A 24,061-nucleotide genomic window follows, 5' to 3' on the forward strand; every position below is an offset into this window, starting at 1 on the left:
ATCAAGTGGGCTCCTCTGCACCAAGACCTCCTCTGGCCCTCCACCCTCACCCCCAGTGAGGCTCCTTCTCCCCGCGGAGACCCCCGGTCCTTCCCCAGTATCCCCCAGGAGCCGGCGGATGGGCCTGGGAGCACAGAGCAGGTGCCTGGGAACAGCCTCATCCCTTGTGGGGCAGACACCCACCTGATTACCCACATCCGTGTCTGGGGAGTGGCAGGACCCCATGGGAGGGTTTCAGTGTTCCAGGGGGCCGGGGCAGAGGAAGAGGGTGTTCAGGAGGAAGGTTCAGGGGAGGTGGGGAATGTTCTGAAGGGAGTGTCCCAGGGGCCAGTGAGTGTTCTGGCGGTGTCCAGGAGCCCCAGGGGAGCAGCAACCAGAGCAGAAACAGGTTGAAGGGTGATGGGGGAGGGCACTGGATGGCCCCGGCCCCAGTCCCTGGCCTGGAGAAGGGGAATATATCCTGCGGGACTCCCGAGCTCTCAATGCCACCAGTGGGACAGCAGTGATGGTGCCAGGAAGCCCAGGCCGATCCCACCCAGCTTCCCCCTGCAGTGCCCCGCATCCTGTCCCCATTTACTCCCACCTGGTCCTGGTTCATGCTGGAGCAAGGGGTGGCTCCCCTCACCACACACAGGTGAGGAGGGTTCCCCCAAGCCCCGTGCTCACCCCCCAGAGCCATTTCTTCTGTACTCCAGCTCACTCCCCTTCCGAGCCTGGGGCCCCCACAAGGAGCAGCCAGCCCCCCCCCCGTGCCCTAGGGCTCCATCAGAGTCCTCACTGTTGTGGGGCTCATGCCCCCGTCTCCCACCCACCCTGGCAGCCCCAGCCTGCTGGGTGCAGCCCCTCCTCGTCCCACGGTAGCTCTGCACACACTGATCTGTACCATTTATTCGCGATTTTACAGAAGTCAGAGGGTTGGGGGGTCAGACCGTCACCAGGGCGGGGCAGGGGAAGTCGGATCCCGACATTAAATTATCAGTTAAATTAATGAGCAAGAAAAACCAACAGTTTTGTCTCAGGAGAAAGTGCCCAAGTGCGGGGGTAGGCGGGGGCCCCTCATGGCTTGGGGGTGAACCCGGGCCGGGACCCCAGCCCCCTGTGTGCAGCACATGTGCCCCAGTCCCAGGACAGGCATGCGCCCACACACGGACATGCATGGACACGCGTGCACCCCCTGTGCCCCACGGACGTTTGGTCCCTGCTTGGAGTCCCCCATCCTCTCTCAGAGTGCCATGGACCTGTGCCTGGCCAGCGACCCCCCCTGCCACTAGCAGCAGGGCACAGGGAGCCCTCACCAGCCCAGCCCAGGATGCCACAGCCCCAGGGAGGCAGGGGGGTCTTTGGGGGGTGCAGCCCCCTGTGAATCAGGAGTGCGTGAGCGGCCTGGCTGGAAACACCTGGGAACAGCCTGGAGGGGGGCCAGGGTGTCCCTGGCACTGGCAGGCACAGCGGGAGCCCCCCTGCGTGCCAGGTCCAGCAGGGAGGCCCCACAGCCTCTCCCTGGCACAGGGGGGGCCCAGCTGTCCCGGTGCCACCCTCACCCAGCTCCACTGTGCCCCAGGGCAGGGGGCTCTCTGGGTGGAAGCTGGCAGTGGGCCTGGGAGGGGCACGCCCTCATCCTGCCCCAGCGAGGCACAGGGGGACAGTGGAAGGCCCTGGCTCACCCCAAGGTGAGTAGGGTGTCTGGGGGCAGCAGCCCAGCGAGCCCCCTTAGGAGTGTCAGGGGCAGGGGGGGCTCCAGCTGTCTGCTGTGTAGGGCCTGTGCTGAGGAGCTGCTGCACCCTGCCCTGAGCAGGGGCTGTGGGATGAGGGGGGACCCAACCCACTGGCACCTCCCCATACCTGGTGGCCCCCCTCATCCGAGAGCAGGCCTGGGCTGTGGCCCCCATGAGCCCCCGGCCACAACTGAGGTCCATGTGTGCTCCTCCATCTGGGGGGGGCACAGGGAGCTCACTGCTCCTCCAGCCAGGAGGGCTTCTCGGCGCCAGGGGTCTTGAGCTTGATGTTGAACTGCTTGAGGGTCTGCTCAAGCTGCTGCTGGTTCCCAGCAAAGTACGCAGAGATGGCGTTGTGGAACAGCAGCAGTTGCTTGTGCATCACCTTGATCTGGGGGGGAGGGGATCATGACTGGGAGGGCCTGAGCCCACCCCAGCAGCACAGAAAAGGGCTTGGAAAGCCCTCTGAGGCCCCCCGAGTGCCACCACTCCCCCTCTGCACTGTCTGTTCCACCCAGTTCGTGTCTTCGAGTGACAAATGCAGCGTGGATGTCAAATCCCTGCAGGGACCCCATCCCTGTGCCCCCTATCTTTGCACTTCCCTCCCATCCCTGTCCCAAACCCCTCCTCCTCATGTGCCCCATCTCTGCATGCCCCACCTCTGTCTTGCATCTAGCATTCCTGTGCCCCCCATCCCCACCCCACACCTCCCATGTCTGCACCCACCTTGTTCTCCTCCAAGAATTTGAGCTTGATGGCCACGTCTGCCCGCAGCTTCTCGTACTTGTCCTTGTGGCTCTGGAACTGGCTCTGGGCAGCGTCCAGGCGGCTCACAGCGCCGGCGTCGCGCGGGCCCATGCTCAGCTCCTCCAGGTCCGTGCGGTACGCGTCATACTCCAACCTGCGCAGAGTCCCGGCATCACCGACCTGCCTCCAGCCCTCCCCGGAGCCCTGAGCCCCCCAGGGCTGGCCCACCTGGCCGTCTCATACTGCTTCACTGTCATGAGCGTGTCCTCCATGGTCTTGTTGACCAGCGTATTGATGCTGGACACAAAGAAGTTAACGGCGCCCAGCAGCGTCTCCCCGTTCTTGCACAGCAGCTTCTGCGTCTCCGCGTTGTACCCAAACTCCTCCTGGGGACAGAGGGATGGGGGCACAGGTGAAGGGCCACGGATCACATCCCCACTCCCTTCTGTCAAGGGTGCTGGGGGAAAAGCCCCGAGACCACCAAGGCCAAGCATGACGCAGCACCACCGAGGCCAGCACCAGCACAACAGCCACTCCTGTGCAGATCACGTTGCTGCCCTGGTGTCCAAGTGTGACTCCCCAAGTCCTGACCCCCACAACCCCAGTGTCAAACCCCAGCTACACCTGCCCCGCCCAGTGCCAGTGTCCAGGTGTCCCCTCCAAGTCTGGGTGCTCCCCATCCTCCCGCAGCCCTGGTGCCCAGGTGTCCTTGCCCTCACCCCAGCATCCCCCTAGCCCTGGCACACCTGGAGCTCAGGGGATTTCTGACTGAGGTCAGCAAAGGCGTCCCCCAGGGCGTGCTGGGTCTGTACGAGGCTGTAGAGGTGGGCCGTGAGCGCCCGTGCCAGGTGCAGGACGCTCTCGTACTTGCGTTTGGTCTCACGCAGCAGCTCAATCTGGGTCTCCAGCTCCAGGTCCACTGTGCGGGACCCCCGGCCGAAGCGCTCCGAGAGCAGCTGCTTGGTGCACTGCAGCAGGGGGACACAGGGCCCCAAGGCGCCTGTGAGTCCCCCGAGCCACACCGAGAGCAGCTCCTCATGGGAGGGGAGCAGGAAGGCCCACTGGTGTCCCCTCACACTCACCTTGTAGGTGTTGATCCCCCACTTCTTGACAATGTCGAACTTCTCAACGGCAATGCCGCGCACGACCTCTTCTCCACCAGGCGGGGGTCCTGGGGGTGGTGGGTGCAGCCCAGGGCCTGGCACAGGGACAGGAATATGGCACCAGCTGCACGAGGGCGGCAGCCACGGGGAACGGGCAGCCCCAGCCTCCAGAGCCCTTGTCCTGGAGCTGCTATTTCTACAACAGCATGCCCAGCTCCAGGCATATGCCCAGCACTGGCTCACAGGCATTGTGATGAGGACCCTGCTCCTGCCAGCCCCCCTGAGGGTCCCACACAGGGGCACAGATCCCAGCCCAGCCATATCTGCTTGCACCAAGCCCTGCCCCATTCCTGCCGACTGCTGTCACCAGGCTGGACACAGGGGGAACACTGCCCAGTAGTACTGGGAGCCCCTCAGGTGGGCTCCAGGGGCAGGGTGGGCCCCTCTGGCCAGGACCCACCTCTGAAACCCCTGGGCCCACCAGTGCTGTCGTCTGTCCCAGCACAAGGATCAGCCCCAGGACCAGGCTCTGGCCATGACACAGCCGCCATGGGGGTTCTTACCAACGTCCCTAGGGAGGCCCGGGGCCCCCAGACCCAAGGGACGCCCGGGGTGGAGTGGGGGGCGCAGTACCTGCGGGAGCCGCGGCCGGGCGGGCCATCCTACGGGCAGCAGGCGCGCTGGGGGCAACCGACGGTCCTCGGGGGGGGTGAGGGTGGACAAGAGAGCCTGGAAATGGGGGGGCTGCGGGGGCTGAGCAGTGTGGGGCAGGACAGGATGGGGGCACAGGGCATGGCACAGTGGGGTAGCCAGGGCAGAGGGACGGGGGGGCAAGGGACAGGGGCGAGTGCGCGGGCGGGCGGCAGCGGGAGAGCGACGGCAGCAGGTGAGCGTTGGAACCCAGAGACACTGCCACAGCCTCACAGACGGATGCCCCAGCCCAGGAAACCCCCACCTCTGGCCCCTGTGCAGGAACCCCTGCACTCCAAGGGCTGGGTAGGCCTGGCATCACGAGCACGCTGGGACACAGAGACACAGGGACACCGGGCCAGCAGTGGCGGTGCTCCGGGGAAGTGCACACCCGTGCAGTCTCCCTCTCTGCCCATATGGACCTTCCTCAGGCCCTGGGGAAGATCTCTCAGGGAGAGATCTGCATGGAACAAGGACAGTGCTGCCAGGTCTCCCAGGGTGCAGAGCCCAGCTGGCCCCGCTGTGGCCCGGTCTGACTGGGACAGCAAGAAGGGGTCAGCAGAGTGTGGGCTTGTGCCCCTGCCTGCCCCCTCATCCCCAGCACACTCCAGAGCTCCCGCTGCACATGGACCAGGACACAGCAGGGATCCTCCACCAAGCAGGGATTCAGAATCTCACGGGGATGTCCTGACCAAGGGGATGGAAATTCCCAGCAGAGCCCACCCTGTGACAGGGGAGCAGCCCAGGGAGAGCGGAGCTGGGGCAGCAGCCCCTCCTCTGCCATCAGTGCACACTGCCACATGCTGCCCCTACACAGAACCCAAGCCCACCCAGGAGCCACCTCGGCCAGGCTGTGGCACAGCCTCGTGTCATGAGTCAGGGGCACTGAGAAGAGATGAGCCCCTTGGTCCCACGATGGCCCCATTCCCTCCCAGCCCAACTCCACTACCTTTGATGGTGCCGGTGGGGATGATGCCCTCAGCCGTGCCCCCGTAGCCACCTGACACAATGCTGGTCTCATTCAGGTTGGGTCCTGACACCATCACCTGCTGCAGGTCCTGGGGGGCAGAATAGCACAGGGGCTGAGAGGCAGAGATGGCACAGCCCTGGTACAACCCAAACACCCCCTAGGGTTCCCGAGCTCCAGACCTGCTCCAGGCCATCGTCCTCGGGCAGGCTGCTGGTGTCCCCGTTGCTGCTGATGGGGATCTCCATGGTGGCTGCCTTGCTCAGGATCCCGTCCGACATCCTCAGGGCCTGCAGGGACACGGCCGTGGTGCTGGGGCCAGGACCACCGCCCGGCCGGGGGCAGCAGCCACAGCCGGTACTGCGGGGCCGTGTTGGGACAGCAGGAGGCTTCGGCGCAGAGAGAAGGGCCCACATCGGCAGCCGCTGGCACCGAGCAGAGGCTGCCCGCTGCCTCCTGCAGCCACTCCCAGCCCGGCCCCACCGTCTCTCGGGACACCCCCGGCCCCCAGAACCGACCCGTGGGGTGGCACATCCCAGAGACCGCTGCGGCTCCCACACCATCACGCCAGGGCTCCAGGGCTCCCCCGCCCCTCGGGCCGCACTCCGTGCCCCCTCTCACGAACCCTGCCGGGATCCCCGCAGTCCGTGCCCCGGGACAGCGGCGCTGGCAGCGCGCAGCGCGGCGCCGGGAGCCACGTCCGCAGGAGAGCGGGAGGGGGCCCGCTGCGCTCGGACCGGTCCGGGCACATTCGACAGCAGGCGGGGCCCGGGGCGGGCTCCCGAGAACCCGTTACCTGCGACCTGTGCCCTCCCCGGCGGGGACAGGGCCCGGCCCAGCGCGGGGGGCGAGCCCTGCGGGCAGAGGCTGTCACCGCCCGGGGCCATCCCGGCCGCGGAACGGCCCCGCAGCCCCACAGCCCCCGCGGCGGGCGGGGGCAGCGCCCGCACGGAGCCCTCCGCAGCCACGCACGGCAAGGCCCCGGGACGGGACCGACCTCCGAGGGAACCCCCGGTGGCCGCTCCCGGCGGAGCCGGCCCGAGCGGGCGGCGGCGGCCGCAGCCCGGCTCCCGGGGCTCTCTCGGCCAGGCCCCGCTGGCCGTGCGCGGCCCCCCGGTGCCCCCCAGCCCCACCTGCGCCCCGGCCCCGCCGGGCCCCCCGCGCCGCTCCCGCTCCGCTCGGCCCGGGCGCGCCGCAAGTGCCGTCAGGGCCCGGAGGTGGCGTCATGGCTGAGCCGGGCGGATGTGACGGCGCGGGGAGTGCGGCGGGAGCGGCCCGGGCCGGGCCCGGCATGGACCCGGCGGCCGAGCACCGGCAGCAGCTCCGCAGCGTGAGCCGGGGGCGGCGTGTCCCGCCAGGCCTTCGGGGGGGTCCCGGGGCTCCAGCTGGGGGGTCGCGAGGTGCCGGGGTCGCAGGAGAGCCGGCGGGGCCCTGGAAGGGACTCGGGCTGGCCGGGGGGCGCGCCGGGACTCGCGGTGGGTTTCGGGGGTACCGGAGCGGCTCCGCCCGGTGTGATCCGCGCCTGCTCCCCAGCTGCGGGATTTCCTGCTGGTCTACAACCGCATGACCGAGCTCTGCTTCCGCCACTGCGTCTGCAACCTCAACTACCGGCTGCTCACGGGCCGCGAGGTGAGCGGGGCCCGGGGGCCGCGGGCCGGCTGCCCCCGCGCCCCCTGACCCCCGCCGTGCCCCGCAGGAGTCGTGCCTGGACAGCTGCGCCGCGAGGCTGGTCCGCGCCAACCACCGCCTGATGGGCGCCTACGTGGGACTGGTGCCGGCGCTGCTGCAGCGCCGCGCAGCCGAGCACGGCGCTGCGGCGGGGCCGCCCGCACTGCCGGCCTCCCCTGGACCGGCCCCGGGCCCCGCGGAAGACGCTCCCGCTGCCGGCACGTAGAAGCCCCTGGCCGCAGCTCCCCGCGGCCGTCGGACGCAGCAGCAGCCCTGCTGCGCTGGAGCTCCAGGCTGGAGCAGCATCCGCGCTGGGCCCCCGGAGCCCCGAGCAGCGGCTGGGCTATGCAGGGCACCGAGGATGGGGGGCACAGGAACAGGGGAAGGCCCCCCCTAGCCCTCCTGGCTGTGGATTTCTGGGAAGTGGAGTGTGAATACCAATAAAACATCTTCACAGTAATGGCTTAGTGTGACACGTGGGGAGGGCACCAGAGCCCTGGCCCCTGTTCGCTGCTGTGTGAACCCATGGCACAACAGGGAATCCAGGGAATTGCACCTCACTGGGAGACAAATGTCTCCCTACAGGACGCCCGTGATCACCGGGACATTGCAGGGCCCTGAACATTCTCACTGCAACTGTCAGGTGCAGAGCAGGCACTCAGGGCAGGGGGAGGGGGCAAGGTGGGGGTAGATGTCAGGTGCTGCCAGGCCAGTGCCCACCAGCTAAGGGCGTGTGTATGCGTGGTCCCTAGGAGATCCTGGCCTCTTCTCTCCCTGCTGCAGCCCCTGGGCAGAGGGCGTGAGCTGCGGGTCCGGGACAGGCCTTAAGGCAGGTAAGCACAAGCCCCAGTACAGAAATAAATTGATATATTCCGTGTACAAAACATGCTCCTGCAGGCCCGGCCGGGCACTCCCGCGCATATAAATAAGGCCCGGCCCGACCTCCCCTCTGTCCTGCCCACGGGGGCCAGCGCCTGCGCCGGGGCCACCCCTCCCGCGGGACCCCCGGGCTGGCCGGGGTCACTTAAGGTCCACATCGAAGTCCAGCACCAGCAGCTTGGTCTCCTCGGTGCCATTGCGGCTGCCCACAGCACACACCAGCTTTGTGTTGGAGGCGCGGATGCGCCACACCACCCCACCCGAGCCCCCGCTCTCCAGGGCCACCAGGTTTCGCACAAACTCCCCTGTCTTCAGGTCCCACAGCTTCACTGTCCCGTCATCCGAGCTGGTCACCACGAACTTGGAGCTGAACTGCAGGCAGGTGACGGCACTCTGGTGCTTGCTGGGACCTATGGGGAGGCACCCATGAGCCCCATGCATACCTGGGCCACCCACTGCTGTTGACATGGATCCTGCCACAGCTGGCAGCTTACAGCCAGCCCAGTCTCAAGGGCAAGGAGCTCCCTCCCAGCCCTGCCCCTTCCCAGCCCCCTGATGGAGAGAACATCCCACTGCCCCCCAGGGGTAAGGTATCCCCTCTCACCCTGCAGCGTCTGCAGGCACTGCCCTGTCTTGATGTCCCAGATCTTGACGGTGGAGTCGGCGTTGCCGGACACCAGGATGTTGTCACGCAGCTCCATCCCGCTGGTGAGTGACTGGTGCCCCATGAGCGTGTGCAGGCAGTTCCCGCTCTCCACATCCCACACGCGGATTGATGTGTCCAGGGACCCACTCACGATGTGTGTCCCATCAAACTGCCAGAGAGAAGGGGTCCAGCTCAGGATCGAGGACAGGAGTGTCCCTGGTTTGGGGCACAGCCCACAGCTCCGGCACTCCCTAGTCTGGGATACAGCACGCCCAGTTCCAGCACCAGCGACCCCAGTTCAGCAGCTGAGACACAGGCTCATGTGCCTCTTGGCTTTTTGAGCTGTAATGCTCCAGGGAAGGGGCATGGACGAGTGTTTGTGTCCACAGCATATGTGTGTGGGAAGTGGGATCAGGGGGGCAGAGACTGTCCCCAAAGGACACAAACAGGGTCCATGTGTCCTTGCAGGGCAGATACAGCCCCTTCAGGGCACACATGTCCCTGCAAAGCTCACAGGGCCTTGCACGACACACGCACAGCCTATTTGTCCCTACAGCACATGTGGGACCTTTGGCACAGCTTGTACCCATGACTGGAAGGCAGGGGAGAGATAGCAAGCCAGCAGGAAGGCAGGTTGTACCTGCAGGGAGCAGGGAGGGCAGGGGAGCAGCAGGAGGGAATGTGTGCAGGGCCGTACCTGCAGTGAGTAGACACGGTTGGTGTGCCCCTGCAGCGTGTGGGTGCAGCTCTCGCTCTCGGGGTCCCACACCTTGACTGTGTAGTCGTAGGCACCACTGACCACCTTGTTGCCATCATACTGGACGCAGCGCACGGCTGCCACATGGCCCATCAGCACATGCAGGCACTGCCCCGTCTCGATGTCCCAGAGCCGTAGCGTGGCATCCCGCGAGCCGCTCACCACCCTGCGGGTGAGGGGACACCTGGGGCCCAGCTGCCAGGGCAGCCTGGGGCTAACAGCCTCCCCGTGGATATTGTCCTCCCTCACACAGCACCCACAGCCCGTACCTGTTGCCGTGCAGGTGCATGCAGCGCACGGTGGAGGTGTGTCCGTACAGCGTGTGCACGCACTCGCCGCTGTCAGCGTTCCACACCTTGAGTGTGCGGTCAGTGGAGCCGCTGATGACAATGCTGTCCCTCATCTGGGAGGACCAAACCCCCCCAGTGTGGCCCACCAGCGTCTGCACACACTGTGGGGAACAGGACGGGAGAGGCAGGTGAGCCTCTCGCACTCCCCCACCCCAAAACAGCACAGAGGAGCAGCACAACTCTGTGTCCTTGTCATAACGGGCCCAAACCGACCCCAGCAGTCAGGGTGTAGCCCCAGCTGTGCCCAGCACAGGGAGATGGTCCCTGCCCCAAGCCCCTGTGGCGCCAGTGACAATGCCACACTCACTTGCCTGGTGACAGTGACACTCACCTCCCCTGTGACAGCTGACCACACTTTGAGTGTGTTGTCATCAGAGCCGCTTACTATGCGATTCCCACAGAACTGCAGGCAGGTGATCACATGGTCGTCGTGGCCCTTCAGTACCTGTGGGAGCACAGGAGGGTGTGGGGGGCAGTGTGGCCCCACCCAGCCTGCAGGATCCCCCAGCATAATGAGCAGTGGGAAGGTAGCAGGAGCTGTGGGGAGGAAAGGCAGACGGGTCTCCAAACCACCTGCACCCCCTGGTGCTTCTGCAGGGCAGGGGAGCTGGGGTGTGTGGTGTGTCTGCTGCAGGGCCGGGGGTTACAGCAGAACAGGGAGTAGGAGGCTCAGGAACCCAGCAGCAAGAGAAGGGGTGGTGAGGACTCTGTCCAGGGGCAGGAGGGACCCCCACGGAGAGATGACCAGGGTTCTGGGACCCTGCACAGAACACAGTTGAGCCCTGTGACACTGCACTTTCCTTGGGTGCTGAGGCTGGCTGCAGCCCTGGATGGGGCCTTGGAAAGGGGCAAATGAAAGGACCCCCTTCTCCAGGCCCAGGAGATCTCATTTCTGCTGTCCCACTGCTCTGAACAAGCCGGATCTGCTCCCCATGGCAGATCCTGCGCCAGCTTCCCCACACCAGGGGCCTGAGGTCTGTCCCCAGAGGGACCCCCACCAGCCCCTCAGCCCACCAGGGTCCACCCCTGGCAGGAGCACTCCCAGGCTCACCCTGGGGACCACAGCTCCCTGGAGTCAGCACTGGGACACCCAGACCTACTTTGGGGGGCCGCAGCTCCCCACTGCGCCAGTTCATGTCAATGCGGTGCTGACGCAGGAAGGCGAATTTCCAGGGGCTGTACATGAATCCGGGACTGAGCAGGCGTCGCTTCCTCAAGTGTAGGGGCTCCTCGATCCCTGCAGGGGACAACACAGCAGTGCCTCACCTGGATCAAGCCTGGGGTGGCCCCAGCCCCCAGCCGGGAGGGCCCTCACCCTCCTCACGGCACTTCTCCCTCCAAAGCAGGTTGTCCTCGGCCAGGACTCTCCAGTAGCGGCAAGTCTGGGCGGCACGGAGCAGGTCCCGTGGCTCCAGGAAAGACAAGACGTACAGGGCCAGCTACGTGGGGATAAAGGTCACAGAGAGGTCACAGGGGGAAGATCAGGTCAGGCCAGGCCCCTGGTCCCCAGGCTTCACTCACCTCCTTGGGCAGCAGGGAGATGAAGTCGCGCTGGAACTGGGGCTCGATGACCTGCATCATGTACTTGATCTGCGCTGGCTCACAGCGGTCAATGAGCTCATCCAGGGCCAGCAGCTTCTCAGGGCCGCTCCAGCGCTGCAGGGGGACCCCCAGTGACCCAGTGTCCCCAGCGAGCCCAGACACAGCCCTAGCAGCCAGGCCTCTTGTGCCAGGCCAGGAGCCTGAGGCAGGTGGCAGTTTGGTTGGTCACAGGTGCTGTGTGACAGGTGATACCACCCCTGGCCAGGGCTGAAACCTCCTGTGTGTTTCCTCACACAAATGAAACTACTCAAAATCCTCTGTGGGCCCAAACCCTGCCCACAGTGGGGATCCCTTAGGGTCGGCTCCCTCCCGTCACACCCAGGCTGCCTGGAGCCACCAGGTGAGCCATACCTGGAAGGTGCGGAGCCAGTCCTGTAGCTCAGGTGGGGGAGCCACCGAGGGGATGTGGCGGCGCCGGGCCTGCCCCACCTTGGCATTGCGCAGGTCGCCAAAGGTGGTCGTGGGGCTGGGTGTACAGGGACCCAGCGTCCTGGGAGAAACACCAGGCACAGCTGAGGCCATGGCACAGCTGGCATGTGCCAGCACTGCTCCGGGCCACAGTGCTCCAGAGGTATTGGAACTGGCTCCCACCAGTGGGAGCTCCACCCCACTGACCCCTTCTCTTTGCCCCCACCCTGCTGACCCCTTGCCCAGACATGTAGCCCAGCCTGCTCAGCAGATAGGCAACTGGTCAGGGCTGGATCTCTTCTGGGCCAACTCCTGCTCAATCCAAGTGGCCCTACCACCCTCCTGGGGAGGGCGGCACGAGCTATGTGCTGCCCCAGCACATAGAACCCCCTTCACCAGCTGCACTCAGAGCCCCCCACCCCTCACCTGCCATAGTCAGAGCCCTTGCACAGCTTCTTCCCAGGGGACAAGGCCCGGCCATCTGGGCCATTCTCTGACTTCCGCTTCATCTGTGGGACACAGGAGGTTGAAGTGGCTGGGAGAAACCCAGGCAGACCCCGGCAGACTCCCTGCCCACAGCTGATCCTTGCGGATCCCTACAGGCCACCCGCCCCTGCGGGCCCCCTGCCAAGAGCTATGGGACAGATCCCCACCTGCTCTTGCTTTCTCCCTTCAGGGTCCATGCAGCAACAAAGGGTCCCCATGCAGAGCAGGGGGGCTGCAGCAGGGCCAGCCAGGGCTGGGAACTGGGGTAGCACCTCCTTCCCCCACCCTATGACCAAGGACCCCCATGCAGGGCAGGGGTCTGCATGGAGGACTGGGGCAGTGTCTCTTCCCCCAGCCCCAGCAGCCAGGCACCATGGAATCCCAGCCTCCCATTCACCCTCCCGCAGGTGCCCACAGTGCCCCAGTACTCCCTGGTCCCTGGCACCTTGGGGCGCAAGTGCCGCAGCAGCCCCCCATCCCCAGTGCGCTGCAGGTAGTCGATCCAGCGCTCGCCCAGAGTGTAGTACAGGTATATGTTGCTGCTGTCTTCCCCCTCCTCGCTGCAGCAGCTCCCTTCTTCCTCCTCCTCCTCTTCTTCCTCCTCCTCCTCCCTGGTGGACCTGGGGGGCTCCTGTGGTCCCTGCCCCCCAGAACCATCAGGGTCTGCTCCAGACCTGAGGGTACCCTTCCAAGGGCGCTCTGGCTCCCAGGGCTCTGGCGCGTCCTCCTCCTCCTCTTCAGCCACCACCTGAAAGTCAAAAGGCAGGGAGCAGGGCTGACTCCACAGCAGCCTTGGGGCAGAGCCGTGCAGAGACCTTCAGTCTGCTGCTGGAGACCAGGGGTGGGGCAGGGGCTGGGAGTGCTGCTGGATGGCTGCCAGCGAGGGCCACGGCCCTGCAGCACAGGGGCTCCACTCAACAGCACTGTGGGGGGCTGCAGGGCAAGCATGACCACGAACTCCTCCAGAATCCTCCAGGTGCCATTTTGTCTGCTCGCCGTGAGCTTCCCCAGAGCCAAACCTCCTCCCTCAGCCTTGCACCTGGCAGCAGGAACCCTTCTGCACCCACCTGTGCCGCAGGTGCCCTGTGGTCCTCACTGTCCCCCGGGGGAGTGGGGCTGGCTCGCAGAGGCCCCTCAGGGCACCGCCGGCACGTCATGCGCTGGCTGTTGAGCTCCAGGATGCGCGTGGTGATGCCCTTGACATGCAGCAGGTCATCCAAGCAAGTGAAGCCCTTCAGTTCCTGCACGGAGGGAAGTCAGCCCTGCTCAGAACAGCATCCCTCCTGCTCCCAGAGCCCCCTGCCCAAGCGGCCCCACAGGGAAGAGTCACAGCACTGCAAAAGGGGGGCAGCAACCCAAAGCTGCCAGCTGCGGTAGGAGCACTGTGCCCCCCAGATGAGCAAGGTGGGGAGCGAGGCTGCAGCTCCAGGGCAGGGCAACAACTGGACACGTGCAGATGCACACGTGTGAGGGACCTCGGGCACTACCCAGCCCTGGCTTGGGATTAGCTGCCTTCTGTCACCCGATGCGGCTGCCGGAGCGCCTGCCATGGGAGGAACCCGGCAGGGCCGGGCTGTCCTGGGGCAGGACTCAGCAGACAACCAGCGCAGCCCACGGGGCCGGGAAGGGCCCGACAGGCCCTTCTGACCCGGCAGGGCTCATTTTACGGTGCTCCTGCTGCTCCCCACAAAGGGCTGCAGTAGCAGCAGCGCCCCGGACAGGCCCTGCTCCAGACCACCCTCCCGATGTATTCCCGGTTTCTGCCGTCCCGCCTCCCGGTGCGCATATGTCCACAGCATTTGGCCACCCAACCCTCTACCTCCCTTCCGAGCCCCAGACATGCCAAACGTTCCCAGCCCTGCCTCGCCCGGCCGCGGCGCTGCCCATCCCTGCAGCATCAGGGCACGGCTGCCGCCGACGCGCCCGTAGCGCCGGGCTGGGGCCGCTCCCGCCCGCCATGGGCGGTGACGCCGCTCGGAAGCCCTGGGGGCGCAGGGCCAGCCCGGTTCCCCGGTTCCCCGCTCGGGCCTGCCAGGACCCGGCGGCAGGGAGGACAGCACCGGGGGCGGCTGCGCTCGCCCAGCCCGCGGGCTCGGGGCGGGACTCGGGGATCGCGGCCCCGCACCTGCCCCGGCACCAGCACGGAAACAGCGCGGCCGCCCCGCACTCACCCCGCGGCCCGACAGCGGCACGGCCCCCCCGCCCCGGGTACCGGGACACACAGCGGCACGGCCCCCCCGCCCCGGGTACCGGGACACACAGCGGCACGGCCCCCCCGCCCCGGGTACCGGGACAGACAGTGCCCCGGCCCCCCGTCCCGGGTACCGGGACACACGGCGGCACGGCCCCCCCGCCCCGGGTACCGGACAGACAGTGCCCCGGCCCCCCCCCGCCCCGGGTACCGGGACAGACAGTGCCCCGGCCCCCCGGTCCCGCCCCGGCCGTTCAGCGCGGGGCGCCCCCCCGCACCTCTCTCTTGCGGACGATGCCGCGGGCACGGCGCCGGCCGATGCCGCTGAGGGCGCCCTCCAGCTCGGCCACGCCGGCGCGGTTGATGTCGAGCTTGGCCCCGGCGGGGCCCGGCCCCGACATCCCGGTACCGGCCCCGGGCGCCGCCGCCGCGCAGGCCCCACCGCAGCGCGCAGGCGCGGCCCCGCCCGCACACGCGCAGGCGCAGCCGTGAGGAAGCAGCGGTTTATTCGCGATCCCGCCCGGGGCGGGGCCGGCCGCCTGGCCCCGCCCCCTCCCGCCGCCCGGTCACCGCCGCTTGTACAGGCACGGCCGCAGGCGCAGCCCGGGGGCGGGGCCGGGCCGCACCGGGCCCGTCTTGGCGAACTCCAACACGTAGAAATAGGAGCTGGAGAGATCCTGGGGGCATGGGACACCCGACTCGGTTACTGCACCCCGGAGCCCCCACCATGCCATGGCCCTGGAACCCCCCACCCCTCCAGCAGCATTCAGTGCGGCCCCAGAGAACCCCAGGTCCCCCCGCCTCCTTCCAGACCCCCCCCCCACTGCGTCCACACCCTGTTTCCAAAGCCCGGCCCCCAGAGTACTCCTCTAAATGCCCATTGTACCTATCCTCAACCCCACGCCACAATTCCTCCAGGCCCCGGGACCCCCAAGCCCCTCCAGGGCTACTCACCCACCTCCAGGCCCTACACTGCAATCCCAGTGTGCTCCAGCCTTAGCACCCCATCCAACCTGCGTCCCAAACCGCCACAGTGTGCCCCCACGGTCCCCAGGACCTCCAAACCCTCTCCCAGGACTCCACCCCTGTGTGTACACATCCCCATCTGCCGTCCCCCATGCATCAATCCCTTTCACCAACCCCCGGTGTGCTCCACACCAGGCTGGGCCTCAGCACACCGCCTCCTTGGACCCCTTCCCTGGGCTCCCTGGTTTCTGGTGCACCCAGTCCTAGGCACAACCCCTGGGGACACACCTTGGAGACAGTCCTGAAGCCCAGCTGCGTCATGGCGCTCAGGAAGGCACGGGTGTCCTCAAAGCGGCTGGCCACCTCGGCCACCATCAGGGTCCCCCTGCAGTCACTTGAGCTCTGACGGGATGCCCAGGCACCCCCAGGATGCTGCTCAGCATCCCCGCCCCAATCTCCCACTGCCCCACAGCCTCCACCTACCCGAGCTTGAGCACACGGTTGGCCTCTCCTAGGATCTCCTGCAGGTTGGTGCCCATCAGTGCCAGGCAGAACACGGCCACGTCCACCGACTCAGCTGCCAGTGGCACCTGCCCACCCCGGGACACCCCCGGAGAAGGAGGATGATGACTTGGCCTGGAAGCTGCTCTGCACACCCCCGGGAGCAGGAGGAGGACCATGACAGTGTTGATGGGGCTGGGACTCCCCGGGCTTGTGGATTCAGCCGTGTCCCAGGCACACACCCAGCTTTCAAACAGGCACACCCGTGCTTCCCCCCCACGGGACCCTCGGGGTCACGGTTCCCCACCTGCATGCCCTCCCTGCCCCGGGGCTGTCCAGCTACCTTGGCCATGTCACAGACGGTGACCCGCGGGCTCAGTGGCACCAGGTCAAAGCAGTGCACCTGGTTCTTGACGCTGGCGGCCAGTGTGCAGTCCCCGCAGCCAAAATCCGCCACCACTAGCGACGCCGGTCTGGGGCAGGGAGGGCGGGCTCAGAGCAGCCGGGCCCGGCGCCTCGTCCCCCCACTGTTCCCCAGTCATTCCCGAGCCCACCGCTCACAGACCCCTGCCATCCTCTGGCCCTGCGCCCCCCAGCACCTCCTCGGTGCATCCCCAGGCTCTCGGCTCTCCGACCAGCCCCCGGCCCCACTGACAACCCCTCCGCTCCACATTCCCCCCAGGCCTCGCCGTCCCGCTCACCGGCGGCGCAGGTAGCGCACGATGCGCTGCACCGGGCGCTCGGGCCAGCGCCGCACCTGACGCTCGAAGCCCCGGTGGTAGAGGTGGAAAGCGGTAGGGTCGGCGCGGAAGAGCCGCGCCGCGTCCCGGCTGCTGCCGGTGTAGAGCTGCTGGTTCAGATAGCGGAACCGGGCGCCGAGCAGCCGCTCCTCCATCCGCGCGCGGAGCGCCGCCGAGCGGCCCGAGCGGGGCTCCGGAGGCGCCTCCGCGGGGCCCGGCGGGTCCGGGGGGCCCGGCCTCAAGCCCCGCTCCCCGCCCGACCCCGCCGACGGCTCCTGCTGCCGCTGCCGCTTGTGCCGGTTCCGCCGCTGTCTACGGCTCAGTCCCGCCGGCTCAGCCGGGCCGTCTGGGAGCATCGGGAGGGGGGTCAGGGCGCGGAGGCGGCTCCCTCCTGCCTGCCGGGCCCTGGAACCGTCCCGGTACCTGCGTCCGGCCGCTGCCCAACCTCCCGGGGCTCGTCGGGACCGGCCGGGAGCTCCTCCGCCGCGGCCCGCGCCTCGCCGGCCTTCTTCCGCTTCCGGGGCCGCTTCCGCGCCGCCTCACCGTCCCGACCGGCCCCGGGCAGCCGCTTCTTTCGTGGGGTCCTGTGGAGAGCGGGGGCCGGTAACTTCCGCGCGCCCGAGACTGGCCCGGCCCGCCGCCCCCGCTTACCCGCTTACCGGTCGGCCTGGGCCCTCCGGGGCGCCGCGGGGCAGCGGCTCCGCTGCATCGTTCCAGCCCTGCTCCGCGAACATGGAGCGGGGACCCTCGGTCAGTACCGGGACCCACGTGCTGCCGCCCAGGGAGCGCCGCGGCAACAGCCCCTCCTCTCGGCCCGGAGGACCGGGCGGGGGCCTCGCTGCACGGGCGGTTCCGCGGGCGGCCCGCTCCGCCCCCGGCCGGGTAACCGCACCCCCGGTCAATTCGGCACGCCCGTAACCCCGCTTGCGACCCGCCCGGTACCCCGCCCCGCCTCCGCCCCGCCCGCTGCCGTGTGGCGGGGCCGCGGCCGGCGGGTTCCGGCCGGCAGAGGGCGCGCTCTCGGGGCGGAACCCCCGCGCCGTCCCGCGCCCGCCGCAGCCGCCGCCCTGCGGAGCCGCCGGGACACGCACCCGGTAACGGCGGGACAGGCACCGAGCGGGGACAGGTTGGGGAGGCCGCTAGTGCGGTTGCGGGCGACCCGGAGCGGGAGCAGGGCCGGACGAAGCCCTGCCGGAGCCGGAGCCGGGGCTGGGGCCGGGGCGGGCGCTGCAGGGTAGGGGTGGGGGGCGCAGGGGAGGGATTTGGGGTACAGGGGAGGGATGGGGTTACAGGGAAGCGATTGGGGGTACAGGGCAGGGATTGGGGGTACCGGGAGGGTTCGGGGTACAGGGAAGGGATTGGGGGTACAGGGCAGGATTGGGGGTACAGGGAAGGCACTGGGGGCTGAGGGAAGGGTTTGGGGTACAGGGTAGGATTGGGGGCGCAAGGGAGGATTGGGGGCGCAGGGAAGGGTTGGGAGTACACGGTAGGGATTGGGGATACAGGGGAGGGTTGGGGGTACAGGGGAGGGTTTGGGGGTACAGGGCAGGATTGCAGGTACAGGGAAGGCACTGGAGGCTGAGGGAAGGGTTTGGGGTACAGGAAAGGATTGGGGGTACAGGGGAGGATTGGGGGCGCAGGGGAGGGTTGGGGGCGCAGGGGAGGGTTGGGAGTACACGGTAGGGATTGAGGGTACAGGGGAGGGTTGGGGGTACACGGTAGGGATTGGGGGTACAGGGAAGCCATTGGGGGTACAGGGAAGGCACTGTGGGCTGAGGGTCAGGGACTGATGGGGCTGCAGGGCAGAGCGGGTCCCTAGCAGCTGGTTCGGGGTAACATGGGGGACTGTGTCTCCACATCCCATCGCCTGCCCCAGGTGCTGAGCAAGGCCGAGCTGGGCACTTGGCCGCCCGGGCAGGGCCGGGGCTGGTAGGCCCTGGCAGCCCTGCGGGACTGGGTAGGGGCTGGTGGGTGACAGAAGGGCACAGTCCCGGGCCAAGCAGGCGACATGGTGGGGCCAGGATGGGATGTCGTCACAGCAGTGTGGCATGTCCTGGGGACCCCTTTTCATGAGGTGCCCCAAAAGGCGTGGGGGATAAATCTCGTCTGGGAGTGTGGGTGCTCTGATGCCGGGACAGGGCCAGTGCTGCTGTGGGTGTGCTGGGGCCATTCTAGGGTGTACAAGACCCTGGCAAAAATCCAGGGCTCTGCATGGCACCCCTCGAGCTGCCTGGGGCACAGGGTGCAGGCAGGGTCATGGGGGACAGCTGCAGGTGCTGGCAGCTGGTGGGAATCCCTCTGTGTCTAGATGGGAATCAGGTCCAGGGGGATCCTCCAGCAGCAGGTTTGAGTCCCATTGGGCGCATGTCAGGCATGTTGTATTCAATCTGACTGTCCCCACACTGTGAGACTCACTGCACGTCTCTGCTCAGCATCACAGACAGCCAGGCAGCGGGTCCCACGCTCACAGACGAGGCCACAGGGGGACATGGGGAGCAGGGGGCAGCTCTGTGCCTGGCTCTGAGCTGGGATGTCCATGGATCCTCCATGTCCATGAGGTTTTCCATGCACGAGGCTTTGGGGTCCTGTTTTCTGAGCATGGCCCATGCCAGGCCCAGCCAAGTGGGTCAGGAAGGTCACGGGGCTGCAGGATCCTGTGCCAGGGATGCTGAGCTACCCCAGCCTCATTCCCCCACCAGATCTGCAGGGTCCCAAGTTGAGGGTGCTGAGCTCCCACAGGCTCACTCCCCGCCAGAGCTGTGGGCACCGGGGCCAGCTGTGCCTGGTGATAAGCCCGGGGGTGCCAGCCTGGCTTCCTGTGGGTGGCCACAGCCCCTCTGGAGTCACCCAGGATCTTCCCCTTGGACTGCTGGTCCAGCTCCAGCCCAGACCTCAGCCTGCCTGCAGCTTCCTGTAGACTGCAGGGACGGGGCAGGAGGGGTCAGGGATGGGGCAGGAGGCTCCTGTACTTGCTGTTCCAGGGCCCTCCCTGCCCTGGGGGATCAGGGTCCTCATGTCTTTACCCACGTCCCCTCCCGCAGCTGCCATGGATGACATCTTCACACAGTGCCGGGAGGGCAACGCGGTTGCCGTGCGGCTGTGGCTGGACAACACCGAGAACGACCTCAACCAGGGGTGAGCGGGGCTGTGGGGGCTGTGCTGGGCGCTGGTTTCCGCCGCTCTCCGTGGAAAGGCAGGGGGCAGATGGCAGGACGCAGCTCCTCCCCGCTGGAGGAAGTTACCGCATCGCTGAGGCACGAGGCCAAACATCCTCTGGCCACTTCCTCACGGCCACAGCCAGGGATCAGCTGGGCTGGGGCGACCTCCCCTGTCCCCGTGGTGGCGGCCGTGTCCGCTGACTTTATCCTCGTGTCCCCTGCCCCTCTAGGGAGCACCATGGCAGACGTGTGGGCACACGGCTGGGACCACTGGGGCCACTCTGTGTGCCCAGAGGTCTGCTCCCGTTTGAGGGATCTTGCAGGACTATGGGGTCCAATGTGTGCTCACAGCCATTCAGGAGCCACGTTTGGGCCAGGCATGCCTGCAGGGTGTGCAGCTGGCACAGCGTGACCCCATAGTGTGACCCCATACCATGATCCCATCCAGGCCATGGCCCTGGCATTCCGGACCTGCTCCCTTGGTCATGCCTCCCTGCCCCTCCTGGGGGTCCCAGGCACATGGGGCTCTCCCAGACCCATAGAAGGTGCTCAAAGAACTGTTCTGTGCTGGGTAGCCCCTGCCTGCAGGACCATGGTGGGGACAAATGGGGTCTGCTGTGCCAGGGGGCTGGAGGGGGGCTGGGGCTGTGGGGAGCCTGGGCTGGAGGGGAGCCAGGGCTGCAGCAGCCCCTCCGCCAGTTCCTAATCTCCATTTAAGGCCTGGCTGCCACCTCCTCCCTTACTTGGTCATGGAGTGGGGGGATGGGGACAGGATCCAGCTGTGATTCAGCCTTGGAGGAGACAGGATTTGGCCCAGGCTGCTGGGGCCCTGGTGGGGGTGGGTGGGAGTGGGATGGGTGTTCAACCTGGTCCCTTTGCCCCTGCCACTGGTGTTTTGAGAATGATGCCAGTGATGCCTGGGCCAGGGGGCTACAGCTCAGCAGAGCCCCCCCATCCTGCAGGGACGACCATGGGTTCAGCCCCCTGCACTGGGCCTGCCGCGAGGGCCGCTCCAACGTGGTGGACATGCTCATCATGCGCGGGGCCCGCATCAACGTCATGAACCGTGGCGATGACACCCCGCTGCACCTGGCCGCCAGCCACGGCCACCGGGACATCGTGCAGAAGGTACCTGTCCCCTGTGCTGGCACCTGCCCTTCCGCACCCCGTGTAGCCCTCCACGTTGCCCTCATGGGACTGGCTCTCCTTGTCACTGGTCAGGAACACCTGGCATCCCCCCAGCACTCCTGAGCTTCCCACTCCTCACAACCTCCCTCCAAATCCCTCTGAGCCCCACATCAGTTCAGCCCCCTCCCTACAGCTCCCAATGTGCTGCCCCTGCATCCCCCAGGGCAAGGCACAGGGAGGATGAGGGCTGTCCTGGGCTCATGGGGATCTTGCCTGGGCTTACAGGGACAGTCCTAGGCTCACAGGGACTGTCCCGTGTCCCCAGCTGATGCAATTCAAAGCAGACATCAATGCAGTGAATGAGCATGGGAACACACCGCTGCACTATGCCTGCTTCTGGGGACACGAGCAGGTGGCTGAGGTGAGTGAGAGCATGGGCAGGAGGGAGGGCAGGCTGGGAGGGGGACTGAGGGGACAGCATAAACCACAGTCCTTGCTCCCTGCTCTCACAGGACCTGGTGGGCAGCGGGGCCCTGGTCAGCATTGCTAACAAATATGGTGAGACCCCCACAGACAAGGCCAAGACACCACTGCGAGAGGTCCTGAAAGGTACGAGGGTCCCTTAGGACCCCACAACTGACACAGCCTCCAGCCAGCCACAGCAGGCTCTGGGTGCCACCCTCCTCCTCCTCCTCCCTCTGCAGAGCGTGCTGAGAAGCTGGGCCAGAGCCTCACCAAGATCCCCTACAAGGACACGTTCTGGAAGGGCACAACCCGCACCCGGCCCAGTAAGGACTGGGGGTCCCTTGGGGGGTGCCATGGGTCCCCCGGGCCCTGCTGGCACTGCTTCCTGGATCCAGCAGCTATTAGGCACTCATCCCTCTTCCACTGTAGGGAATGGGACCCTGAACAAATTGGCCGGGATTGACTTCAAACAGCTGAGCCTGAGCCACAAACTGAATGAGAACCAGTCGGGAGAGGTGGGTCCCTCTCATGCCCAGGTGGGCACTGTGCCTGTGCAGACCGCCGTGTCCTGGCCCAACTGGGCACACTGTTCTGGAGTCCCATGGCCAGGTGCAGGGAGGGAGCTCCTCCCCATCTCAAGGGGCTCCCTTCTCATTGTGGACCCTTGGTCCTATGGGCTCCAGAGCCCCACACAGGGGCCTGGGGATGCTGGGGACTGCAGCCCTTTCACGGTGCCCATGTCTCTGCTCCTCCTCCAGCTGTGGAAGGGGCGCTGGCAGGGCAATGACATCGTAATCAAAATGCTGAAGATCCGGGACTGGACGACGCGAAAGAGCCGGGACTTCAACGAGGAGTACCCAAAACTGCGGTGGGTGCTGCACATGCCTGGGATCCACACCAGCGTTTGACCAGGGCCACTCTGGCACCTTCTCAGGGCCAACAGCAGCTCTCAGAGTATGGGACAGAAAGGAGCCTCCCAGCTCTGTGGGGCCAGGAATGCTTGGGGTGGTGGCCAAGGGCTGGGAGGCCCTGGGGGATGGCAAAGGCCAGATCAAGGGGTGCAGGCAGCCCCTTCCTGTTCTTAGGGCTGTCACTTCTCTTGCAGGATCTTTTCCCACCCCAATGTGCTGCCAGTGCTGGGTGCCTGCCAGGCCCCTCCAGCTCCCCACCCCATTGTCATCAGCCACTGGATGCCTTATGGTTCCCTCTACAACGTCCTGCACGAGGGAACCAGTGAGTGCTGGGGGACGGCGTTTGGGGGCAGCAGGGTCTCTCCAGCCACAGCCCTGGCTGGGCTTAGAGTGGGTTAACCCCGTCACCCCTTTCCCAGATTTTGTGGTGGACCAGATGCAGGCGGTGAAATTCGCCTTTGATATCGCACGGGGCATGGCCTTCCTGCACACGCTGGAGCCCCTCATCCCACGGCACCACCTCAACAGCCGCAGCATCATGGTGAGTGGGGAACAGCCCCTCTCCCGGGCTAGGGGCTCTCAGGGCAGGGAGGCTCCTGCTGACTGCCTGCTGTCCACAGATCGACGAGGACATGACAGCACGGATCAGCATGGCCGACGTCAAGTTCTCCTTCCAGTGCCCGGGGCGGATGTACGCCCCGGCCTGGGTGGCTCCCGAAGGTGAGTGCCCAGTTCCCAGCCCCCCCAGACCAGCCCCCTCACCCCCAGTCCCACTCAGCCCCCAGCCATCCCCCAGCCCTGCAGAAGAAACCAGAGGAGATCAACCGGCGCTCAGCTGACATGTGGAGCTTCGCAGTGCTGCTGTGGGAGCTGGTGACACGTGAGGTGCCCTTCGCTGACCTGTCCAACATGGAGATCGGTATGAAGGTGAGGGGGTGGAGGGGCAAAGGAGCTGATTTGGGTCAGAGTTAGGGCAGAAGTTCTGGCCTTTGGGGGTGGTGAGGCCCTGGCACAGGTTGCCCAGAGAATTCTGGTTGCTCCATACCTGGAAGCGTTTAAGGCCAGGTCGGAGGGGGTGTGGAACCACCTGGGCAGGTGGAAGGCGTCCCTGCTTGTGGGGGCAGGGTCCCAGTCCTGACTCTGGCTTCTCTTCTTGCTTGCAGGTAGCACTGGAGGGGCTACGTCCTACCATCCCCCCTGGCATCTCCCCCCACATCTGCAAACTGATGAAGATCTGCATGAACGAGGACCCAGCCAAGCGCCCCAAGTTCGACATGATCGTGCCCATCCTGGAGAAGATGCAGGAGAAGTAGAGAGGAGGAGCCTCCCCCCTCCAGTGCTGCCTTGCGCCCCCTGCCACCCCCAAGTGCCTTTAGCCCTAGAGCCAGGGGGGCCAGAGGACACCCCTCACCCTGAGCCAGCCACGGACACACGGTACAGATGGCACTACCTGCGCTGGAGCTCTGCAGGCTCTGGACCCCCACCCAGGGCAGCCCCTCCCCAGGGCAGCCCTAACCCAGCCTCTGGGCAGCCCCCAGTCCAGTGCAGCCCCCCTTCCCCAGGGCATGGTGTGGGGCTTGGCCCTGCTGCTGGGGGACGGGGCTGTGGGGCCCCCTGTCCCCCTTGCTGGGCAAAGCCCAACCCAGGACTCAGCACCCACGGCTGGGGGGAAAGGGGCAGGCCAGGAAAGGCCACCTGTGGTGCCCAGCACTGCCCCCGCTTCGCGCTTCACTGGCCACTTCCCTCTGGCCCCAGAATGGCCACTGGCAACCAAATAAATGTTTGGTATGGAACCAGCTGCTGGGGTACGGGGCGGAGGAATGGGGGGAGTTGTTTGGGGTGGGGGGCTGGAGTGACTGGGGGGCTGAGACTCACAGGGGATGTCTAGGACTGAGGGTGGGGTTGGATTGACATGGGGCTACCTTGCAGCCCACAGAGCCCTGGGCACAAGTCACCACCCACAGCAACCCTCTGGTGCCCAGC

General features: G+C 66.7%; 4 protein-coding genes across 9 annotated transcripts; 2 read left to right on the top strand and 2 right to left on the bottom strand.

The window, feature by feature from the left end:
- Positions 1 to 862: 862 nt before the first annotated feature.
- Positions 863 to 6,464, bottom strand: ARFIP2 (ARF interacting protein 2). Of its 3 annotated transcripts, XM_077781738.1 has the most exons (9): positions 6,356 to 6,439; positions 5,405 to 5,512; positions 5,205 to 5,313; positions 4,199 to 4,309; positions 3,545 to 3,660; positions 3,209 to 3,430; positions 2,691 to 2,848; positions 2,442 to 2,616; positions 863 to 2,106 (listed from the first exon to the last, which is right to left on the bottom strand). In XM_077781738.1, the coding sequence occupies exons 2-9, from the start codon at positions 5,501 to 5,503 to the stop codon at positions 1,951 to 1,953; spliced, it is 1,146 nt and encodes a 381-aa protein (XP_077637864.1). In that variant the 5' UTR covers positions 5,504 to 5,512; positions 6,356 to 6,439; the 3' UTR covers positions 863 to 1,950. The 3 variants fall into 3 exon arrangements, with proteins under 3 accessions (XP_077637864.1, XP_021394404.1, XP_021394405.1); XM_021538729.3 differs by lacking the exon at positions 4,199 to 4,309 and having other exon boundaries at positions 6,356 to 6,464; XM_021538730.2 differs by lacking the exons at positions 3,545 to 3,660; positions 4,199 to 4,309; positions 5,405 to 5,512; positions 6,356 to 6,439 and having other exon boundaries at positions 5,217 to 5,305.
- On the top strand, positions 6,458 to 7,350 carry TIMM10B (translocase of inner mitochondrial membrane 10B). Its single transcript, XM_021538731.3, has 3 exons — positions 6,458 to 6,552; positions 6,756 to 6,851; positions 6,919 to 7,350. Exons 1-3 carry the CDS (start codon positions 6,514 to 6,516, stop codon positions 7,114 to 7,116), a joined length of 333 nt encoding a protein of 110 aa, XP_021394406.3. The 5' UTR covers positions 6,458 to 6,513; the 3' UTR covers positions 7,117 to 7,350.
- A 385-nt stretch (positions 7,351 to 7,735) lies between these two features.
- Positions 7,736 to 17,241, bottom strand: RRP8 (ribosomal RNA processing 8). Of its 2 annotated transcripts, XM_077781740.1 has the most exons (18): positions 17,076 to 17,241; positions 16,840 to 17,000; positions 16,378 to 16,807; positions 16,020 to 16,149; positions 15,659 to 15,765; positions 15,464 to 15,560; positions 13,086 to 13,259; positions 12,464 to 12,766; positions 11,959 to 12,041; positions 11,476 to 11,614; positions 11,044 to 11,178; positions 10,838 to 10,961; positions 10,623 to 10,759; positions 9,854 to 9,967; positions 9,442 to 9,623; positions 9,113 to 9,338; positions 8,374 to 8,584; positions 7,736 to 8,179 (listed from the first exon to the last, which is right to left on the bottom strand). In XM_077781740.1, the coding sequence occupies exons 1-18, from the start codon at positions 17,123 to 17,125 to the stop codon at positions 7,911 to 7,913; spliced, it is 3,072 nt and encodes a 1,023-aa protein (XP_077637866.1). In that variant the 5' UTR covers positions 17,126 to 17,241; the 3' UTR covers positions 7,736 to 7,910. The 2 variants fall into 2 exon arrangements, with proteins under 2 accessions (XP_077637866.1, XP_021394443.1); XM_021538768.2 differs by lacking the exons at positions 15,464 to 15,560; positions 15,659 to 15,765; positions 16,020 to 16,149; ... (1 more) ...; positions 16,840 to 17,000; positions 17,076 to 17,241 and adding an exon at positions 14,488 to 14,659.
- Positions 17,242 to 17,414: 173 nt separating this feature from the next.
- ILK (integrin linked kinase) lies at positions 17,415 to 23,871 on the top strand. 3 transcript variants are annotated; one of them, XM_021538769.2, is made up of 13 exons: positions 17,415 to 17,510; positions 19,458 to 19,551; positions 20,501 to 20,702; positions 21,028 to 21,123; positions 21,215 to 21,311; positions 21,407 to 21,490; positions 21,597 to 21,682; positions 21,926 to 22,035; positions 22,273 to 22,400; positions 22,498 to 22,619; positions 22,699 to 22,798; positions 22,875 to 23,005; positions 23,242 to 23,871. In XM_021538769.2, the coding sequence occupies exons 2-13, from the start codon at positions 19,463 to 19,465 to the stop codon at positions 23,389 to 23,391; spliced, it is 1,395 nt and encodes a 464-aa protein (XP_021394444.1). In that variant the 5' UTR covers positions 17,415 to 17,510; positions 19,458 to 19,462; the 3' UTR covers positions 23,392 to 23,871. The 3 variants fall into 3 exon arrangements, with proteins under 3 accessions (XP_021394444.1, XP_021394446.1, XP_021394445.1); XM_021538771.2 differs by having other exon boundaries at positions 20,537 to 20,702; XM_021538770.2 differs by having other exon boundaries at positions 17,433 to 17,542.
- The last annotated feature ends 190 nt before the right edge of the window (positions 23,872 to 24,061 follow it).

The sequence above is a fragment of the Lonchura striata genome, chromosome 2 (assembly GCF_046129695.1).
Source record: "Lonchura striata isolate bLonStr1 chromosome 2, bLonStr1.mat, whole genome shotgun sequence".
Classification (NCBI taxonomy): domain Eukaryota; kingdom Metazoa; phylum Chordata; class Aves; order Passeriformes; family Estrildidae; genus Lonchura; species Lonchura striata.